A 22487-nucleotide genomic window follows, 5' to 3' on the forward strand; every position below is an offset into this window, starting at 1 on the left:
ACTATTACAGAAATCATGTTGCTGGTTCTGTGGGGAAAAACATTTAGACAGACAACGATCCTGAGCTCAATGCCTTTCAAAAACCCTAACACTGCATTTATAAATCTTGAGATCTTGTTGCATTTCAGGTTGCTTTTAGAGTTCAAGCAGAAAAGAAGCCAGGAAGGAGGGCAGTGTTACAGAAAGCATCTAGCCTCATCCATGCAGTTTTATTGGAGTTGCACAAAACAAGAAGGCCTGTTCTGGGCAAGGACATCCCCTGCTGCCAAAGCTCACCAGGACCAAAGGCTGGTGGCAGGAACCACACCTTGAGCTTGCTTTCTGAGCCCTGATAAAGCAGCAGGAGGCCCTGGCACTGACAGCACGCAGAAGCAGCGAGGCAGGGTACGCTGCCAGCAGCACAGGTGGGAACTCTCCAGCTTCACAACAGCACAATTTTTCAACTGCAAGGAACAGATACTCGCTGATAGCCTGCTCTCTGCCCTAGGACCTAATATGGAAAAAGAAAAGCACCAGTAAGGCATCACTATTTGCAGTGACTAAATACGTACTAAATTAAGTCCAGAGAAAACAGCGAGTTGCTCCTTGAGTCTCACAAAGTCAAGTACGTGAGTCACAGACTGCAGGCTTGAATTGAAGCCAATAAGTACAGGGCAAGCAAAGTCCCGAGGAGCATGCAGGCTTCTCAGCTGCCTACATCTTCTCAGAAAACATTGCTCAGCTCTGACTGCCTTGGGACCAAACTCATGGTAGGGGATGGAGGTTAACACAGCCAAGAAACATCACCAAGTACTGGCAGATTCTTCCATGTGAGGAAAATGTAAGAGAGTTTGGAACTTTTGTAGGATTACAAAGCAGACTTGCACGTGTATGTAAGAAAGGCACACCCAACAATGACAACATATTAGGTATGTGCTTCTCCACCTCTCTCGGAACAAATTCAAGGGAATAATTCAGCAATGCTATAAGCAAACAAGTAGAGAGAGCAAAATTATTTTGCTATGACTGTGGGTAGATGAACCATGAAAATAAACTCCAGTTAACCACCTAGTGTAAAAAGGATAGGATACCTAATTGAATAGAAATGCATGCATTTGTAAGTTCTCTAAGTACACAGAGCAAGTGCTTGATGCTCCAGTGGCAAGTTATTCCTCCACTACTTCTATTAGGGGAATTTTTTCGTGTGTCACTTGTGACTGAAGTAGCAGTCCTTTTCCAACACAGTACATTGATTTGCAAACAAGATCCTGAATAGTGTTTGCCATCCTTCACCCACACAAGCTCAGTCTCTAATCCTATTTGGAGCTGAATAATTGATACTGTTTTAAAATTGAAACCCTTGAAGTTTTCAGCTGCTTGATGCAAAGGTTTCAATGCTCATACCACATGCCTTTAAGCCCCAAATACCCTCCTCAGGAAAGCACAAAGTATAAGCACACTGCTGCAGAGGGTCAGCCCATGGAACAGAAGAGCCTGGCCCCTGTCATGGAGCAGAGCGGTGCTGTCTCAAGCTTCCCTACTTCTCATTCAGTTGCAGCATAGCAAAATAATTCACCCTGCACCGAGCAGCAACTAAGCTTGTTATCTTTGCCAAATGCAGACAAACTGCAGAACAGATGGAAAAACAGACCCCAGAATTCCCTTGCCCACACCAGCGACAGGAAACTATTGCAGTCAAGAACCTATAGCAGCACAAACACCACCAAAGGAAGTTCCACAAGACGAGAGGTAAAGCAGGCATTCAGGAAATCAGTTAAGGTCAGCAGATGTGGCCAACATGCAAGAGCCTGGGCGTGGGAAGGGATGAGATGAGGTGCGAGCTGTCAAGATAAAGCACCTTAAAGTCAGAGAGGGACGCCATCAGCTCATCCAGTTCTCGTGTGGCTGAAGAAGCAGAGATACGGGTCTGCTGCTGACTGGCGGTGACACGCTGGGGGCTGCTCACCTCCCCTTGGCTCACAGTGATTGCAGGGCTGATGAAAATAAAATATATTTATTTTTAAAGAGTGCACCTAGGCCTGGGGGAGAGTTCCTAGACTGAAAGCCTCACTGGCTCCTCTAAACAAGCAAGCGTGGCAAGTGTCATCAGCACTGCTCTCCCTAGCCAGCCCTCCCACTGATCCAGCTTCTGCAACACACACAGGTCCTGTCTCTCTGCCAAGTCTAACATGAGTGTACATGCACATACATCCACCCATTACTGAACGGATCATGACCAAACACTCATCTGGACAGACAGCTATAAACCTGAGCTTAAAAAAAATGTGCCACAACTCAAGTATTCCTTCATCCAGGAAGAGCTGCAGCAGATAGAAGAGCAGGAGCATCTTCAAGTGCCTGCTTGACTTCCCACTCTACAGCCAAGGGACGTCTGTCTGTCTCTGTCCCACAACATCTGCCCCTCCACTACACTCCCTATTCCCATAACAGCCCGCCCAACCCCACTGCATCCACCAAAGCACTACTTACACTGGGCTTGGCACAGAGCTCTCCAACTCATCCAGCAGGCTCTCCACACTGGGACGCACATCTTCGATCCCACGCCCACCATTTCGCTTTGGTTTTTCTTTTGTAGGGGGTGCAGCCTTCCCCCCTGCAGAGCTGCTGCTCTCTGGGACAACATAGTGAGGTCCGGTCACGTTGGGCAGTGATGGGCTTCTGCTGACTTCATCTTTAGAACAGAGGAGCAGAGTTGTTCAGACACATAGGCCCATGTATATATGCAAACAAGAGAAAAGAGCCCAGAAACCCTGTGGAATCTCCATCTTTGAGAATATTTAGAACTTAGAGCACAAGCAACATGTGCTCTAACTTTGAAATTGTGAAGTTAGAGTCATTTCCAAAGTTGGCCCAGCACTGCTGAACCTCAAGAGATCCTATCCATACTAAAGGAATCTTTGTTCAGGGCTGGAGTCATCTTCCTCAGCAAGGCTGTTGGAAGGAAGAAGCAGGCTGCTACTCTGGGAAGTAAGCTATTCACTAACACCAAATGTCTTGCTAGTCCTTACCTGCTGGGAAGCCACTGGAGGGATTATGTTGAACAGCATTCAGTTCCAGGAGAAGCCTGTCCAGTTCCGAGAGGTTGCTGCCCAGAGAGGTGCTGGTCATGGTGGGAGATGGTTCTGCAGACTTCTGCTTGTTTGGGAAGCTAGAGATAAAAGGGAAGTGTAAAACTTCTGCTTTAAGACACAGCAGAATGATGGAGGGAAACTTAGATATTAAGTTCACAGAGTTCACACAGGTACTGTGTTATTTTCAGGCTGAGGTTTGTAGCTCTGTGGGCAAAGCTGTGTGCGTTGTGAAATGACTATCCCCACAGCTGCTGTTTAGCCACATCTTCACTTGTCAGTTACAAAGAAACAGCACTGATAGAAAGGGGCTCAGATCTCAGGACTCTGCTGCACTGTCCTACAGCAAAGAGTTAACTGTCTACAGATCCAAGATGCACAGAACAGCAGCAGAACCATTAGCTGGCATACAGGAAAAGGGCCTGTTTCTGCTGACAGCACACCAGCAGCAAAAACCTCTCCTCTGAAGGAAGGGGATGCAGGGCCAGCGCAGAATGGACAAGAAGTACAAAAGTCAAGCTACCAAAGCTACAAAAGCAGCAGATTGTGTGTCCCACAAAAGGCTGCCATGAGGTCTCTTTTCAAGTCCTCAAATCTTTACTTTGATGAATTTTAATCAATTTATAAGAAAGTAATCTGACAGATTTTCCACGGCGTTCAACACAGAAGCCTTTAGAGAGGCTTACCTACACATGAGTATATAGATAGATAGATAGATAGATAGATAGATAGATAGATAGATATAACACACTGCCTGTAGTTACAGCTTATGCTATAAGGGAGATCCCATTTAGCCATGCTCAACTGCAAAGTGTTTAAAAGCAGAACAGTACCAGTGCAATGATCTGTACAGTAACTACACTAATAACAATCGACCCACTGTCAATAGCAGGGAAATAATTTTCTCCTAGTTCTATTAACGGACAAATAACTTTTAATGCTTCAGAAATTCTTATTCCTAAATCCAAAATGGGAATTTGTCTTGGGCACACCTCAGCTTTCTGCTCAGAAAGTTAATACATAACAGGTTGAGCTCCGTCATACCTATAGCACTAGGGACAATTATGGAACTTCATAAAGGCAGTTATTATCTTTCTCTTCAGATTGAAAACAAAGTCCACAAACACAATCTGAGAAGGACATACCTCATCCTGGCCTAAGCACACAAGCTCCAATTCACACAAGAACCAGACCATGCCAGACTCTTTTACAGGAGGATTCAGGGCCCTAATTATCTTGATTTTGTACTAATTGCATGCAGCCCTCTGAAAAATTGCAATTACTGCCTCCATTGAGCCATCCCTAGATACTTCTGGTTCTACCCTGTAGTAGTTCTGGTTGCAAGCAGCCTTCAGCTCAGTATGAAGACCTAGGCATAGTTAGAACATTGACAGGAGAGCAATACTCATCCCCACACCTATAAAAAGGTACCCGGGACAGAGTGCATCACACGGGGCCATCAGAGATGGAGCTATGGCAGCTTCTTCCTCTCTCACCCCCATGTCAGCAGGAAGGTCTGTCTCACCACACAGGCCATCCCTGCAACCTCTCAGTGCAATAACAGCTGTCCATTAGTATAATATAATTAGTAACTGGTAACATCAGAAGTACTGACAGAAGTTTTAAAGCCTTCATGAAGAAATTTAAATGTACTTGAAAATCCAAATAATGGCACATCCCGCTAGGTGATGGGTACTGCATTCCTTGAGACAACTGACTCAAAGGCCACCCACTTCCTAAAGCATGTGGGGTTGCTTAAGAGGGGGACGGATTTGTCACTGGTCTCTGGATTGTATCCCTCAACACCACCCAGATCCTGATGGATCCTCAAACTTCTTCCACAGCTGAGCAAAGTGAAGGCCCAGGTCAACACTTTAAGTGAATGTAAAAGATAATCACAGAATCACAGAATCACTAGGTTGGAAACGACCTGCAAGATCATCCAGTCCAACCCCCCTCCCATTCCTATCAGTACCACAAGCACTAAACCATCTCTCATAGCTCCTCATCCAGGCGCCTCTTGAAAACTACCAGGGACGGCGACTCCACCACCTCCCTGGGCAGCCATTGCAGTGCCTGACCACCCTCTGAGAGAAAAAGTTTCTCCTAATATCCAACCTAAACCTCCTCTGGTATAACTTCTGGCCAAATGAGGTAATAGAAACCAACACAGGGCAACAGAAAATATACAGGAAGTGCAGCGTTTGTTTCCAGCTTCAGAAGGCAGCCTGAGCCACAGAAGGCTCAACCCACAAGTCAGGCTTCTCTCTTAGCAAGGAGAAGGTACCTGTAGACGTGTTCCTCCTCACTGGCACGGGGAGAAGGGGAGCTGAGCCCGTCTCTAGGAGCAGAGGCACTGGAGCTTTTGGCACTAGAGCTGTAGATCGGAGACTGGGACTGAGGCTGTGGAAATAAAATTTGCACTGGAAACAGGGAACACAACAAGAATATACACACTGTACTGCAACCCCACATGCTGCAGGAGAAAGTACAGCAGCAAAAACCTGTTACATAGCCCACCCAGCCCCCATCAGATGACCTACACCAGGAACAACTGTTTTCCACTTGCCTCAGATTTGCCTATGAGTCGCAGACCTGAGCTGGAAAGCCCCAGCTTGCTTCCTACAGGCTACAGGACTGATGACTAACCCTAATCCCATCACACTACCACTTTGCTGGAGCACCAACGATGGGTTTTGAGGTCTTTTCTGCTATTTGATCTGACCTCCCCTCATTTCCCCAGTCTTTAGCCAATGTCATCCTCCCTCCTTGCTGTTTCCTCCCCTCATCTAGCCCCAACAAACCACGCACACACTCTCCCCACCTCCATCAGCACGTGCTTACTTGCTGGTGGGCGTATCTGGATACGCTGGGCTGCCACTGGTCCAAGGGGTCAATCACAGTGCCATTTAGGGCCTCACTGGAAGGCGGCGGAGGCACCGGTGGTGGCACAGCAATCTCCTGGTACGTGTGGTTTCCAGTTGGGTAGGAGTAAGGAGTTTCCTCTGTTAGAAACACTGGTCGCTTAGAGATATGCGAGGTGGTGGATTCCAGGTCTGCCAGTAAGGCGTCTGCAGGAACGAAAATTAAAACACACCGTATTGTGAAATCCCAGACAACAGATTCTTTTGCCTCCTTCACAATATTCACATCAGAAAGTCTTCAGGAAGTTTTCATTTAAGGCGATCTACCAAATGTGCTGTGAGTTGCTGCTGCACCTCGGACTTCCAGTACAAAGGAAAGGCTCAGAGATATCAGAGCAGTCAGAAAAACTGTGTCAGCCTCAGATCTTTGTCTTAAATGGAAAACCATGCAATAACTGCGACCTGCAGTCGCACAGCGTACGCTTTGCAGAAGAGCAACCTAGGAGAAACCTGCCTAGAGATGGACTTGCAACAGGATATTGACACAGGCTAATTACAGGCCCCACATCATCATGGAGTCATTTAACGTGGCCGCAGGCGCTGCTTTTTGCAGGAAACAAGATCTCGGGAGGGGTTTTCTCCAGAGCTGAAGGCACTGCAAGAAGCATGCAGCTTTCAAATGAGTCTATCACCGCGGCAGAAGGAAGACGTGCTTCAGCTTTCCTAAGAATACTCTGCACATATCACAGTTAATGAGCTTCCAGGGCCTGCCAGGTAAATGCAATTTCTTCTCCTGGAAATAATTAGCTTGCTGGGTGGAGCCTGCTCACAGATTCCTGAAGAGAAGAAAAAACTTCCACTCACTAGAAACACCAGCACTCGTGCCAGGCAGAGGAGCCCATGCCATAAGGTTAGCACCTCTCAAATCTTAAAGCAGGAAAAAATACACACCCTCAATAGCAGGAGGAGAAAACCCACCTTTCGCCTTCCTGGATTTCCTCCTGCAAACTACTCTCCGCCCATTCCAAGCCCTGCACTGCTCTGCTGTGACTCACAGGCAAATCCCAGCTTGCTGGGTTTTCTGTCCTGCGATTCCACCCCGCTCAGCCGACTGCAGACCAGGGTGGGGGAAACTCCTGCGAACAACTGCAGGTCTGCACTGCACACACTCCAACAGAAAGCCTCGCTGGCCGCCTGCCCAGCTCTCCAGTGAGCTCGAGCACACACTCTTTAAGGCCATTAGAGAGGAGCCGGGCTGCTGGGGACGGCAGCGCTCTCCATGACAAGAGCATCACATACCTGGTAGGACCCTGTGGTGATGCGCAGTTCAGCCAGACACCAGCAACACGATTTGGGCAAACCTGGAGGAGAGGCCCTGGGAATGCCCCTGCCCCGTGCACAGCCCCAGCTGTCACAGCAGTCTCGGTGTGCAGGAGCTGCCCTTCCCCCATGCACAACAGGGAACTCAACTCCCAGACTGTGGGGCTGAGGACTGAGCCCAGGCGGAGGGACCCACAGCCTCCTGCAGGCAGGGTGGCAGGGAGCTGAAGTGACCAGGAGGCAGCAGAACAGGAGCTAAACCAGCTCACCCTAATGGCTGCCTACCAGCTCCCAGGGGCTGGCACCCGCCAGCCCAAAGCCACTTCCTCAGTGCAGCCAAGGCACTTAGCAAGCCTCCAAAAAATATATTAAAGGGTCAAATGGAGGACAGCATCATCACATTACAAGACAGGAAGGTACTGCTTTTATATTCAACTCTTCCACAAAGCAAAGCATCATAAAAGAAAAAAAAAAAAAAAGAGCAGCTCTGCCCGCAGATAACAAATTCGCTATTAGCAAATTAAATACTGAGTTAATTTAACTCCACACACCTTTCATTTAGCCAGAAAGATGCTCCAAAATCATTTCAACCAAAGGCGTCTTCCCAGAGGGACCAAAATAGCCCAGGAGCAGATTCTCCTAAGGGATACAGCTTGCTGCAGCTGGGGAAGAATGAGTTTGATCTTCTTTTTAAGCAAAAGAGCAGCTGGTGGATTCCACAGTGAAAGGCACAGACATACCTCAGGAGAACGCTGAAGAGCTGCAGTTTTTTCAGCCTGGTCCTGTGGCTGGAGGTTTTGTGCACACAACCTCCAACAGAAGTGCTACCCAAGAAGGTGTGGCTTTTGCTTTTCCCCACCAATGACAAAAGCAAATCAAACTCTACCAGGAAGTAAAAATCTCATGAGGTTGTATGGCTCGTCCAGCCCCGTATGGGGACCCAAGTCGTATTTCCACCCCCAGCCCTCCCTGCAGGACAGAAGATGTAACCATCTCACCACACAGTTTGCCTCCTCAGCTCAGCACCCTCTGCTGAACGGTTCCTTGGGCAGAAACACAGCTCTTTTTTTACTAATAGCAATGAAGGGAGCTCAGCTAAATGGAGTGGTTTATTCCAGCAAGTCTGCAGGCGAGGGGTCTGGCAGTGCCAGGAGCACTCTGCTCTCAGGCTGTGAAGGAGTTAAGGAGACATTGCAGTTTAATGATTAACTTCCCCCATTCCCTCCCCCTTCCCAACTTGAGCAAACAAGGCAGAACTGAGGAACAGGAAGCAGAGGGAGGAGAAAAGGCTGGAGAGGAATCGCGCCGTTGGAGGGTTACTGCAACTGCTCTCAACTTCCCAACTGATGCCACAGCAGCTTCAGGAATGCATGCACACCTCGCTTCCCCTGTGGCACAGGATCCCTCACTCTCTTTGCTCCCCCCGTGTTCTGCAAGGCCCCTCTCCCTGTGCCTATCTGACGTGCCCAGAGCCGGGTTGCTCCTCCCTGAGCTCGCTGCCACGATGGAGGGAAGCTCTTCTCCACCCACAGCCGTCCCCATTTCTCTTTCCAGCCACACGTGTCCTTTCCTGGACCAGTTCCAATTATCAGAACACAACATGAGGCAAGGGAAGGAGCTAAGAAGGGAGTTCTACTGATGGAAAAAAAAGAGCCATTGCTCCCTACCTTTCTCTCACAAAAGGGACCTCAGGAACCAGACAGCCCTAACTTGGATGACTGTAACAAAGGTGCTGTGCCTTGTGCAGCGCTGTCACTGCAGCGATTGCTCCACAAATAGAAATATTCAATTCTTAAACAGAAATATTAAAGGCTCTATTGATTTCTCAGCTAATGAAGTGCTCCTTCCCAAGGCGACTCTATGGCACAGGGCTGCAGGAGGCGGCCATCAGCCGCTCGGTGCCACACAGCCCATAGGGCACACCAGAATGGAGCAGTGCAGCCGTCAGAGGGCACCACCACAGCTTGTAAGGATGGAGCAGGAACCCCGGGTGGCAGCGGCTGGGTTGGCACTGATGCACCTCACCCGGTCACCTACAGCCTCCTCCTGCTTTCGGCACACTGAAGCCTTCTGTCAGCACTTCTGCACTAAGGAGGGGGTGTGGAAGAGCAAGGGACACGATACCAACAGAGCTACTGCTGCATCACTGCAGTCACAAAGCCTCAGCTCACCATGTGCTGCATCCCTGGAGGTGTTCAAGGCCAGGTTGGATGGGGCCCTGGGCAGCCTGGTCTGGTATTAAATGGGGAGGTTGGTGGCCCTGCCTTTGGCAGGGGGGTTGGAAATTCATCCCTTTGAGGTCCCTTCCAACCCTGGCCATTCTGTGATTCTGTGTACACAGCACACCTCAGGGCACACCACGTCTTGGCACTGCTCAGCACAGCACCCTGCAGATGTGGGAGAGGCACAGAAGAAGAGTTTCCTTCCCTCCACCGCAGGACCCAAAGCTTGCACACACAAGGGAAATCACACTCCACCAGAGGGTTGCCCAGCCCACATCCTGCCTGCTGTGGGAAGACAGCTGTGTTCACCTTCAAGTGACATTTCGATGCTGTTTCCTGGGGAGGTGGGACAGTTAAAGAGTGATATCATGATTGATAATTTACTACTAAACAGCACTCTGAGACATCTAGAGGTCTGGGCACGTTTGACTCTCCCTTGTGCAAGAAAAGCCATTATTATCTACAGGGTTCTTGGGATCCTGGCCTTCCAATCCCACACTGCAGATGCATTAGGTACAGATGAGTGGATCTTAACACCAACTGCACTGCTGCCAGCCTCATCAAAGCCCTGCCCATCTCTCAGCCTGGGACTGAAATTGCAGCACAACACGCTCTGCAATGTTAGAGGATGGAGGAAAAGGTAACTGATGTCCAGTGCACTGAACTCTCCACAAAAAACCCTCACACCAAGACGACCAGCAAGACGTAAGAGCACAGCAGTACCTTAGGGGAAGTTCCACCCATCAGTTCAAGTTGCACTGAGAAGAGCACTTATCTCCTGCATGTCCCTGTGCACACCTCATGCATTCCCAGCACAGGATCCTGCACCATCCCTGCATGCCAGCACCTGCTGTCCTCTGAATGCTCTGAACCATGTGCAGCCTCAGGGTACATTCCTCGGTTTCATCTGATAAAGAGCAGTAATGCCCACCTGGGGTCACAGCACAGCCTCAAACTGATGGCTAACAGGGGACCCTTTGTACTGATGAACACAGCAACTCCCTTCTCCATAAATCTGAGCTGCACTCAGCCCTGCTTAATAGATGGTAAGGTAGTTAGAAAAGATATTGACATGCATCTTCCTGTGTGCAAAGCATGCTGTTGGGGCACTCCCCCCCTGTGCCTTCCATGCACATAAGAAATGCTCCCAGACTGAGGTGTGCCACCTGTTCAGCGGTGCAGAACACATCACAGACCAGTGCATAACAAGGCACTGACAAATTCCCATCTGCCCATCAGCAACAGGTAAATTTGCTTTTGCTGATTAAAGAGAAGCCTTCCATACTGAGTGTCCAGCATGACTCCAGGCTCAGAGGGCTGGAAACAAACCTCAGCACAAAGATGCCAGCATTAGTGCCACAAGAGAGAAAACCACCTGGGCTTTCCACATGAAGTTCATGGCTGAAGATGAGCCATTAAGCCGTGCTGGCACTGCACACTGGAGCATCACCAGTGCAGCAAGCACATAAAAAAGATGGTGGTCACACTTTCTTCTTCTTCCTACCTGCTGGGAAGGAAACAGATACACAGCTGAGGCAAGATGCTTCCACAGCTCCACATATCAGCAGCTGAAAGCCACTTACACACATCCATCAAACCACACACTGCCTGCAGCTCTGCTTCAAACAAGACATCTGGAAAGCAAGCAATGCTAGAGATGGGATTCTTCACCCGGCCACCACATGGAGCCCGTGCTGCAGCGTTCAGGCATAGTCCCACCTCCCAGCATCACCCTGCCACGTGTCCCTGACAGCCCAGGCACGGCACACCAGGACATGAGGGTGAGATGTGCCAGCACGTGCTGCAACGCTTCACCCAGCGCAGTGCAGTGCAGGTGGCTGCAGCTCTGCCATTGCTCCCCACACTGCCAGAATCACGCCACGTTCCTTGAGGTCAGGCAGCAGTAGATTTGCCACTGACTTGGCAAATGGAAATAGAAAGCAAAACAGCTGCAATTACTGGTGTAAATGAGGACATGGACTACGTGTCATAGTTGTGTCCCTCAGCGTAAGACCAACTGCAGATCCCCATATGCAGAATGACAAACCATTCTCTAGCCACCTTTTCTCAATAGCTTAAGATGCTGAATTCAGGTCCTAGATTTCTGCTGTTGCCTTAAAGAGAATGAGGGGAACTGCACATGCAGAACCAAATCCTGAGCTCCCACATTCATCTGAGCAGCCTCTTTGCAAAATCCTGGAATCCAAACATGAAAAATCTCCTTAGGTTCAAGTGAGTCTTCCCTTGCTCAGCTCCAGCAAAGCCAGCTCACATACAGGGAGACAGCTCAGGGCAGTAACCCAACCCCTGGCAAGACAGATTTACATTGTGAGTAACTGCAAAGGAATGGGGAGCTTGGGTATATTTATCCTGCTTAATGGCCTTTCAGAAGAAACATGTGCAATGCTCAAAGCTGCATCCCAAGGACTTGTTGGAGCCTTGCTGCACAACTTCTCACTGCCTTCAGGCGTCAGTGGGAGCCCCAGACCTGCAACGCTGTTGTCGGCAATCTCCTTTTCAGTGGTAAATTTGGCTTAGTGAAACAGAGGAGAACTGTAAGAAATTGGACAACATGAACAGGTGAATACGGGCATTAACTTCCAGGTAAAAATGTAGCGGCAGGTCCTTATGGTGTTATATCCTAACCAATGTTTTTAAATGAAAAAAGGATTGGAAGCTAAAAGAGCAATAAAATCCAAGGCTACATTCAGAATGAGACCTGAAAATCTGGATGTGCAGAGAGATGCTCTTCAAATCCTGGCATTCACTAACTCACATCAATAGAAAGCATGGAAAATAGGCCAGCTTACTCTCTAAATCATTTTTGGAAGGAGACATTTTAAAGTTTTCCCAACTATAATCCTAACACAGAGGGTGGTTAACATCCAGGACACATAGCAGCCCTCAGCTCTCCTGTCAAGCGGGGTCAGATTCTTTTTTTAAGACAAAAATCCAATGCACAGGAGGTAAGTCATTTGCCAGCCCTAACAACTGCAGGACTGCCTGCACCAAGCAGCCACCAGTATTTATAATTCCCACTGCTGGGATCCACCCAGAGGAAATTCAGATGACATGGCTGAAAAAACACTCACTATTTGTCATGTATGCCATGGTGCTTACTGCTCCTCATCAAGGTATCAGAGCAAGCTGTGCCTGGGGTCACAGACACAGTGCTGAATAAGAGGAACATCTGGACTGGTATCAATACATGGCATGGGCAGCTCCAACAGACAGCAATAAGGGAAAATCCCTGAAGCTTCACCAGTCCCTGAAGCTAATGCTTCCCCTGAGAAGTAGGGGTGGATGGCAAAGGCACCCAAGGCTCAACAAGAGCTCATACTGTGACAGACAGAACTGCTTCCAGCATCACCTGCTGGTGGCCACCACGAATCCCAGCCATGCCCCGACCAGAGCACAGCCAAACCCACCAGCCTTCCCCAGGGCAGCAGCCCATGCATCCAGCTCTCCTTCAACGTTTGCTGGTAGTGGTCGAACACACCGTGCTGAGATGTGGTCTGTACAGTCAGCTGCAGCTTCCTCTCCCAACCGCTGAGCCCTGCAGCGGAGAGTCTGACCCAGGGCTTGTGGCCAGCTAACGTGCACTGCCACCACCGCAAGCACAAGGCTGCAGGGGTGTGCAAATGCAGCCCGTCCAACTGTTTTGGTAGCTGTCTGTTGGCTCCCTGCACGTTTGGGGTTTGAGGATGAGTTCAAGCCCCGCAGGCTGCAGCTGTAGCTTATGGCAGGGCGTGCAGGCTCACATTGCCCCTGAGTCCACAGTCAGACACTTCCCCACCAACCCAGCCTCGCAACCCTGCAGAAGTTATTCCTTTTAGATAAACTCACTCCATTCTTGGAAGCCCAGCCCCAGCCACTCCGTGACTAAAGCAGCTCTTAGAAAACATTTTAAAGAGTGCGACGCCAAAATTCAGCCTTTCTCTAAACTGACAGAATAAACAGTCTGGTTGAGGCAGGAAATATTGTACCTCCACCTACCAAATTCTGGCCAGAGCACAAATTGAAATCCAGCTCCATCCAGCTGAAAGAAATCCCCCATCCTCCTGTCCCATTCCCCTAATTATCCTGTGCCTCCAACGCAGACCACAAAAAACTGCAGCCTGAAAAGAGAACAATGATCAGACAAACTGCAAATTCAGGAGATGTCCCCCACCACTACCAGCTACTACCACTGACACGGGCTTTGCAGCCTCACAGGGATCCAGCAGGGCTACACAGTGTACAGCCTGACTGGTGCTGCTCTGCTCACACCAAGCATGTGCCACAGTGCTTAAGCATTAGCTTTTGACACAGACAACCCCCCCAAAAAACTGTGAAGGAAAGTCAACTCAGCATGCTACAAGAGAAGGCATTAAGTGAGCTTGCACCTGCTACAGGATCCTTCTGAGGGGCGGAGGTGAGAGAGCAACTCGTGCTTGCCCTGGGAAAACACAGAGGTCAGCACAAGATCCTCCCTGTAACCCACCACAGTACTTCCTTCCAAATTAACAGAAGCATTTCACTGTGCCGTGCAACTGCCCGGTAACCTGGCAATGGGGCGGTGCCAGCATGCTGATGGAGCCAGCCTGCCAGCATCACGAGGACAGCGTGCTTCTGTGCAGCCAGCCATGAGGCTTCCAAGGGCACAGGCACTGCTGAGGACTGCCAGCAGCCTGCAGCAGGTATCAGAAGCCCCAGGGATTCAGGGCTCCACACCTGGAGGGAGCAGCCCTGACCACCTCTTGCAGCTCCGATGCCACAGGCTGGGAAACCCTTCCAACCCATGGGCTGGCAGGAAGATAATCTCACCTCACCCAGACCAAAGAGCATGGGATCATCACTGCAACGGGCAGGCTGACAGACAGCAACCGTCTTGAAGATCTGTGTCAGCACAGTTTCATGGATGAAACAACACAAATCCAGTGCTCCCTGGCCTACAGTCCTGCATGAAGGAACCACAACAGATTTTCCTGTAGAAACAGAATTTTTCCATGTAGTTCTTGAACAGTAAATGAGACCCCAGCTCAGACAGAGGGAAGTGAAGCACCACCCACAAGAGGAACTCGCAGTCATTCTGCCTTCCTTTGACCTCCCTAGAAAAACCTGCACATCCCTTCTGCTATCTCCGAACACTTCTGAGGTGTTTCACATCATCTTCAATGCTTTGAAGACATTGCTACCCCCACACAGACTGGTACAAATGAGACACAGCCATGAGAGTCCTTAAACTCTTGAAAAATCTTAAGTTAAACAGAATCAGCCAAGCTGTGCTAACAGCAGCCAGGTCCCAGTGTCTAACAGTCACACTGTCACAGAGATTATTACTCCTCCACATACGTTTGTTCAACATTCTCACACTGAAAGAGATCTGTAATTTAAGTATCATCTCCTTTCAGAAGGGAAGCAGTTGGTACACCAGAAAATAAAGAGCAGGAAGATTACCAGACACACATCCAGAATGAAACGTGGTTTTGTTTCCTGTGTGTAACTGGAATGGACCCCACTGCAGACAAACAGGACGGCCTTTTCCAGCCCTCCCAGTTACCCTCAGCCCACTCCGTGGCTGTAGCTATCACTCTTGGAAACTGTCAACAGAAAGACCAGAAGCAATAATCTCTCAATGGCTGTGTAGATTCAAAGACAGCTAGAGCAAAGCGAGGCTGTATAGATGCAGCCTAACCTGGCTGCTCAGGTCTGGTGTTCTGCATCCAGGAAGCAGCACCTGAGCTCACCAGCAGCACCTCCACAGCTCTGGTTGCTCAGCCTGCTTGCGCCCAACGGTGTGACCTCCTACTTATTTCTCATTTCCAGAAAGTCCTGGGGAGGATGTAAGGGAGGAGTCACTTCCTGTCACATACCGCATCCACTTTTAAATAGCACGGTTTCCCCCGCACCAGAAGTGAAAAGAGACCTCTTATACTCCATGTTTAAATTTACAGTCCTGAGCAGCAACCTCAGCTCATCCCAGGAAAAACACCCTAAGTTAAGGCTTAAGTTGCCTTAAGCTGAACTCACACTCCATCTGGGCAGATGACTGGTTCTGGTGTCAGCGCCGCCGAGCGCTGGCAGCACTTCCAAAGCCCAGCAGCTCAAACCTCGACTCCTCTGTGGCACAGCTGGGGGAAGCTACCAGACAACGTAACGGCTTGCACGGTTCCTTCCCATCTTGATTCACCGCGCTCTCAAGCTGAATCCTAAACAACAGGAAACAATTACCAAAAATGGACAAGCTTAAGTCAAAAAATTCTTCTGCTGTTCTATGAACAGTCTTCTGAAGAATCAGGAAAAGTATGGAAAGAGTTGGCGAGTCACAGCCCCAGCACATCCTGTGACACAGCAGCAGAGCTCACCCCACAGCTCACACGCTGCTGAGGAGCATAAAGCAGTGCTCTGGCTTTCTGAACTGGGAAGCTGAAGATTGCAAAAGAGAAGTTGGGAAATGTTCTACGTATTTCAAAGACTCGACCAGATTTCACTCAGTGCTTCAGCTCATGGCTATCAGTGATTCAGATGGGACTGAGGAGGTACCACAGCCCCCAGACGACCGTCTGCCCACACGTTACAGCACTCACAGCAGAAGTGGGAGCCGTTTTCAGCCACATTTTTCTGTTACAGCAGCTGGCAACTCCACACCTTAAACCCAAACCTCCAAGAATTCCATGTGACATTGATACAACAGGCTGCAACTCGCAGCAAAGCCTGCAGCCACAGCACCCAAGCTCTGATGGGGACCACAAATCAGAACACTCACAAGTCCCCGACAGCAAGAAAAATCATCTGCCATGCTGGAGTGGAGCTGACCCGCAGCAGCAAGCAGCCCAATCTAATATGGCAAGTCCATGTTATATCAGAATAGAAAGTAAGTCTGCCTCTCAGGCTTGTCCTAAAAATACTTAAGTTGGAATTTCTCAGTCTCATTCTGTTGCCTGCTATGAACCCCACCTGCCACCACGTCTCCGTCAGAAGCCTCTCCTCCAGAGAGCAAATGAACTGATGTTCATACAGGACGTCACAGCTGGGTCCCCTGAATAAGAGAAGCAACAATCTGCACAAATTAGATTGTCTCAGTCTCTCAACCACCAAATTGGAAACAGCTTTGGTCTCCAAGGAGGGTGAGCACAGCCTCTGACAGCGCCCTCCCAGCGCGGCTCTTCTTGTGCAAGATCTATTTCTGATCTCAGCCTGAGAGCACACGGCTCCTCGGGCACTGCCAGGAAGCCCCGTACAAAGGCACCAGCACATGGCCAGCACTGACCTCACGGCCTCCAGGAGGGAGGTGAGTTGGCTCACACAAAACTAAAGGACTTGGGCCACCCCCACACCGCACAGCGCCCAAGGGCTCCCAGCTGACTCCAGTGGGGCAGGTCTGGATGTGCCAGTGCTCAGTGCTGACCTGGGCTGGATGGCTGCCAGCATCCTGGGAGGAAAAAAGTTGAAGAAAAATGAATCAAAGCACATCAGTATTTTAGTACTCTTTCTACCCCTCTCATGCAAAAGGACGATTAAAGCTTCCCCATGCATGCCATAGGAATTCTTACTCGCTGCTGGTTTCCTTCAGAACGTTTCTAGAAACAGGGATCAACATTCAGAAAAGAATCCAACAAGATCTGCTTCTCCTCTGCCAAAACAACAAAAAATACTCACGAAAACCAAACAAGCAGCACTGAGCTGACCCCACAGGGACAACTTCCCAGGGCCAAGGCTGATCCAAATACCAGCTCTCTTCTGCAGGAAGAGGGGCTCAGCCCAGGCAGCTATCTGAGGAACCAGACCCTTCCTGCTGGAGCAGCACGCAGATCCACAGCCATTAGGCCAGGCAGTGCTGCTCCACAGGCTGCCACACCTCACCTCGTTCTGCTCTCTTCAAGCTAGATACACCACATTGATGCCATGTAATTAATACATCGCTGAAAGTCTATCTGCAGTGAAAGGAAGGATTCCCTCTACCTCTTACTCTCCTTCCCACGTGCTGATGCGGGGAGCGATTGCCACACACCTCCTGCAGCAGACCAGCAGCTTTCTTCTTCCAGCACTCTCCAGCAACCCAAAGCAGGCAAACTGTTCCCAGGTCTTCACAGGGAACACAGAGGCAAAGAACAGAACTGACTGCAAGCAATGCAGGTAGGAGTGAACCCCCATCACTTGTGTGCCAGACACTGGATGTGTTGGAAACAACGGCCCAGAGCAGAGGTGTGGGGCACCCAGCTACTTCCAAGCAACCCTCCACGGGCCCACTGAAAGGAGGACAGGAATTTAAATGGCATTTTTTAAGCCCTGGGTGGACTGCATTTGCATAACTGTAGGCAACACTGAAGCTGCAGTATGCACTAATCAGTAGCAGATAACTCTTCTGGGGGGTTTCTAAGCAGGAGCACAGTGCCACGAGGTGTGCCAAAACAGCAGTGGCTTCCAAACCTTTGGGCCACACCAGCCTTCCTTCACTTGTAATTTCAGGGCCCCCAGGTGGAAATGAGACGTTGGTGAATGTGAGGATTTAACAGGGCACCTCATACAGCTGCACAGCACTTAGCACTCACAGATCACGATTTGGAACTGCTGATTCTAGTTATCTGGGGAAGGAAAACGTCGCATCGGGGTTTGCAGAAGAGCAGAGTTCCAGGGAACAGCGAGCACCACAGAGCTCAGGATACAGTTTCACAAGATGCAGAAAGACAAATTAACAGCTCACCACTGCCAAAAATGGAGAGGTTTTACTCTCTCTTCCAGATGTGCTGCTGCCACTTACTTCTCTTGGCTCCAGCTCCTACAAGACCCCTCCACCAACCAGTTCAACAGAATACAGATCCCCCACCCCCCAAAAAAACACTGTTTCTTCAGAGTTAGAAAAGTGAGGTGAGCAAAGCAGCCAGCAAAAAGGATGGGGTATGGCCAGAGACATAGGAGGCATCAGCAGGTACAGGAGATAGAAGTCCAGCAGGTGTCACAGAATCACAGAATGGCCAGGGTTGGAAGGGACCTCAAGGATCATGAATCTCCAACCCCCTGCCGCATGCAGGGCCACCAACCTCCCCATTTAATACCAGACCAGGCTGCCCAGAGCCCCATCCAACCTGGCCTTGAACACCTCCGGGGATGGGGCATCCACGGCCTCTCTGGGCAGCCTGAATAGACATGAAACTTCAAAGAGGAAAAAAATTTGTATCTTTTAAACAGTGGAAATCCTATCCAAACAGCATAAACAGATCTGATATAGACCCTTCCAGGCAAAGCGCCAATGACAAAATTTGAGACACCCATAAAAGATGCTGAAATGAAAGACAGAAATGTTAATATGAATTCTGAATTCATTACAAGCATTAGAAGCACAAATCCTGCCCATGAGATACAGAACCCTCTGACTACCTAACAGCAGTCCAGCAGCACAGGGCAGCATGCTAAAGAGGCACTGCCATCATATCCACATTTAGTACAGCCTCTTTGAGACAATCCCAACCTGAAGGATACCATAAACTTGGAAGATAGTAGTTTACCAGAGATTATTCCACTGTAGCAACTTGCTAGTAGTTAACAAGAATAGCTCTGAAGAGTGCAAGCAAAGTGCAACAGATGTAAATCTGCCCTTAAAAACCAAGGTGTATCAACTGCAAAACTTATGCCTGCAAGGAGAAAGGAAGTCCCAGCACATCTCCCTCAGACACTGTGGATGCCAAATGAGATCTCAAAGGTCTTTTCCAACGTAAAGGACTCTCTCAGTTAAGATGGATTACAGACTTGCTGCCTGACCTGCCAGCTGCTCTGAGGGGAGCTGCTCTCCCTTGTCAAGAAACCCAATGTTTGCCCAACTTGCCATATGGTCTAACTGGCATTTTAAAAACTTGGCTACTAAGAAAACACGCTCAAAATGGAGGCTGCGTCTTGTTAGGAAGCTGTGGTTTCTGTAAGGGTTCTCTGCAACAGAGTGGGAGCACACTTGGAAGGAGTGGTGAGTTCTGTCCAAGCCAAGAAGCATTAAGTCATCACCGGGAACAGAGTTACACAAAGCACTGCCAGCAGCACGATGCAAACAGGGCAGGGGGAAACAACAACATGCAGCATTTTTCAGTCACGTAGATCTTAAAACTGCTTATAACTATAATAGGCAGAAACTTTTAAAAGGAGGTTTTCAATGAGCATTCTACTGAAACCTAAAGATGAGCCAAATAAGGAGCAGGTAAGTGGCATCTTTGGAAATCCACCTCCCAGAAAAGTCCATAGAGCACATGGAGGCAGAGGACCCATGGTAGAAAATCTTCTTTTTGGGCTCTTTTTTTTTCCTTTTTAACTTCAACAGCAGCCAATGGGAATGGCAGGAGAACGTTCCAGAAGTGAGTGTGGGAACTGCTTCCCCTGCGTGCTGTGGGAGATGTGGGTGGCAGCCCAGCAGCACGCTGACAGCACGGCACTCCAGGACTCGGTGCTTCTCCCAGCATCAGCAACAGATCGTGGCTCAAGAGTTTCACAAACACCCACAGGATGAAAGGAAATTGTTAAAGCAGACAGAAAACTCGCATTAAACAGAGAATGGAGTGGATTTAGGGAATCTGAGGTTCTCTCATCTCCTGATGCACAAAGGCAGATGAGCTCCTGCACGTCAACATCTCAGCGCTCTGCTCAGGAGCATTTTGCTCTGACAACCAAAGGCTGCTTTGCTCACAAGAGAACTCATGACCACATAAGACCAGAATTTAAAAATGATGCAAACAGAGTAGAAAGAGGTAGAAGATGAGTAAAAGAGACCAATCTCCAGAGCTGACCAAAAATGGAAATGCCAGCAATGCTGAAATAGAAGCAGCATAAGAATAACTTCCCTCCGTAGGTACACGAAATAAATCCTTCTGCAAATCACTTTCTAAAAAAGGGTTTTCAGCATGATCTCTGGTTGTCCCTCCACCCATTCCTAAGACACAAATCACCAAGCAGCTGAGAGAAGTGGGGAAATATCTCACAGTCATCTGCAGAAGTCGAGATGCCTGGTTCCTCCATTTCTGCTTTGCTGAAAATTGAGTTGACTTTGCTTGTCTCAACCCATCATAATCTTACCCTTGCTCAGGGTACAGCAGGGATAACAGAAATTCCATACATTTTCCTACCAAGTTCCTCAATGCATACTTGTTTTATGCACACACGTACCTACTCACAACACTCTGAAATTAATTTGATCCATTTCAGAGCCACACTGGCATCATCACACAGGGAACCAGAGGGACCAGGCCCAACTGCTTACACGTTGTGTGCACAAGGGCATCGTCCCCACACACACATATACACACAGCAGTGCAACCATCCCCTCTCCAAGGACAACATCCCATTCCTATCTCTGCTGCAACCCCATTTGTAACTGCTTAAAGCAGCTGGAAAACAGACTAACCTCAACCCCTTCCCCAGAAAATTTAACATTTTTTTAAAAAGGCTGTTTCTGCCAAGCAAGCACTGAACGCACTGCATTCCATTTCATTAAAACAATTACTCAGAAGGCAGCCAAGAATGACATAAAGCTTCCTCTGCACCCCCCAGCCCCCAGCTTCGCAGGGCAGGACCGCACTGAGCCTCAGAGCACGGCGCTGGCCAGGCTGGCCACAGATTGCATCTTTCATATGCTGGCAGCAGGATCAGAGGACCCCAATGTGCCTCAACAGGCCCAAAGCGGGGGGCCAACGTATGTGGGAGCACGGTGATCTGTTTGTGTTGTTTGGAGGTAAATTAGCATCTGTTACATTGTGCCTGCAGCCAACTCTTACAGCAAGACAAATGCTAACCCAGCTGATTTGGTCTGAGACTCGCATGGCCGAGGCTTCCCTGTATGGTCCTGATACAGATGGTGCTGGAAGCACCAGATTTAAGCACTGAAGAAGCAGATGAACAGTGTGCCACAGCAGCTGTGCTGGCCAGGTGCTGCCAATGGAACTGCCCAGGACAGCAGAGCTCCAACCTGCCAGAGCACCAGGCTGACAGCTCCATGTTAGAGGAACCTGCCTGACAAACACATCCCAGCCTCCAAGCGCTCGGCCTGACTGACAGTTTGAGCTCCCCACATTTCACAGCAGAAACAAAAGGCAGCTTCTTCTGGCACACACCGCTCACCCACCCACACCAGAGCTGGCCGCTGATAAGAGGCTTCATGACGTGGCTGAAATGGCATCTCACTCCCTCCCCCAGCGCCCAGCGCTCCATAGGGATGGAGTCCAACTGCTGGAGCTGCTCACAGCACACAGAGCAGCTCCAGCTGTGCCTCACTCTGCCTAACCGGGCCAAAGTGGCCCGAGAAGAGCCTCCCTCAAAGCAACAAGAGGGAGAGCTGCAAAGCCTGACAGTGCTTCTCCTCAGCATCTCATTCTGAGGGTCACCCCTGCCCTAGAGGGTAATTTGCTAGCAGCACCCTCTGACCCTGCTCGTGAGGCAACCGCTGGTGCTGAGAAATGGGGAACAAAGACACAGCTAGTGGCCAAAGGACAGGCAGTGAGGGCTGCCAGCAGGCTGCTGTCTTATTGCAGCCCCGGGGCATCAGAGAACTCAGCTGATGTGCCAAGAGCCTCAGGCTCCTCTGTCTGAGGATCCAGTTCCATGAAGTGGCTCCAATCGAACAGAACTCCTTTCAGAGCCTGAACTTGTTCAGACCCAAAGAGGTTACAGCAAGACAGTATTAAACTGCTAAACCTCAGCAAATCATTTACAGCCCTCCCACCTGTGACCTTTCCCACCTGCAGTTTTCTTTGCCCTCTTCCACTCTCAGGAAAACCTGACCCAGCCACGGTCTGTGAGCCACCACAAGCTTTACAGCAGGGAGAGGAGGCCTCTGCTCACTTTGCTCTGCACGGAGGGAAATAAAGATCCTACAGAGATACAGACAGACATGGATTAATTCCATCCACCAGCTCAATTTTGTGACAAAAACACGGGATCTGGTTTATTCCTGGAGACCCCATGCAGTCTGCTTCACAGCTAAGCCATTTAAAGCACAATTCCCCACGCAAAGCATCGTTCAGAAAGTTCATCCCCCAGAGCAACACTTTTATTTT

General features: G+C 49.4%; 1 protein-coding gene across 2 annotated transcripts in view; it reads right to left on the minus strand.

Annotated features, from left to right (window-relative positions):
• The window catches only part of PXN (paxillin), a 40901-nt gene that overhangs the window by 13172 nt on the left and 5242 nt on the right, over positions 1-22487 (minus strand). The window contains exons 1-6 of one of the 2 annotated variants that reach the window (XM_048964453.1): positions 7804-7825; positions 5913-6139; positions 5356-5471; positions 3009-3148; positions 2470-2671; positions 1838-1973 (exon numbers count right to left, since the gene is read on the minus strand). In XM_048964453.1, the coding sequence (XP_048820410.1) occupies positions 1838-1973; positions 2470-2671; positions 3009-3148; positions 5356-5471; positions 5913-6139; positions 7804-7810 (828 nt within the window). In that variant the 5' untranslated portion in view covers positions 7811-7825. Of the gene's footprint in view, positions 1-1837; positions 1974-2469; positions 2672-3008; positions 3149-5355; positions 5472-5912; positions 6140-7803; positions 7826-22487 lie in introns of those variants that run through there. The other variant, XM_048964452.1, reaches the window with a different exon arrangement.

The sequence above is a fragment of the Lagopus muta genome, chromosome 17 (genome assembly GCF_023343835.1).
Source record: "Lagopus muta isolate bLagMut1 chromosome 17, bLagMut1 primary, whole genome shotgun sequence".
Taxonomy (NCBI): Eukaryota; Metazoa; Chordata; class Aves; order Galliformes; family Phasianidae; genus Lagopus; species Lagopus muta.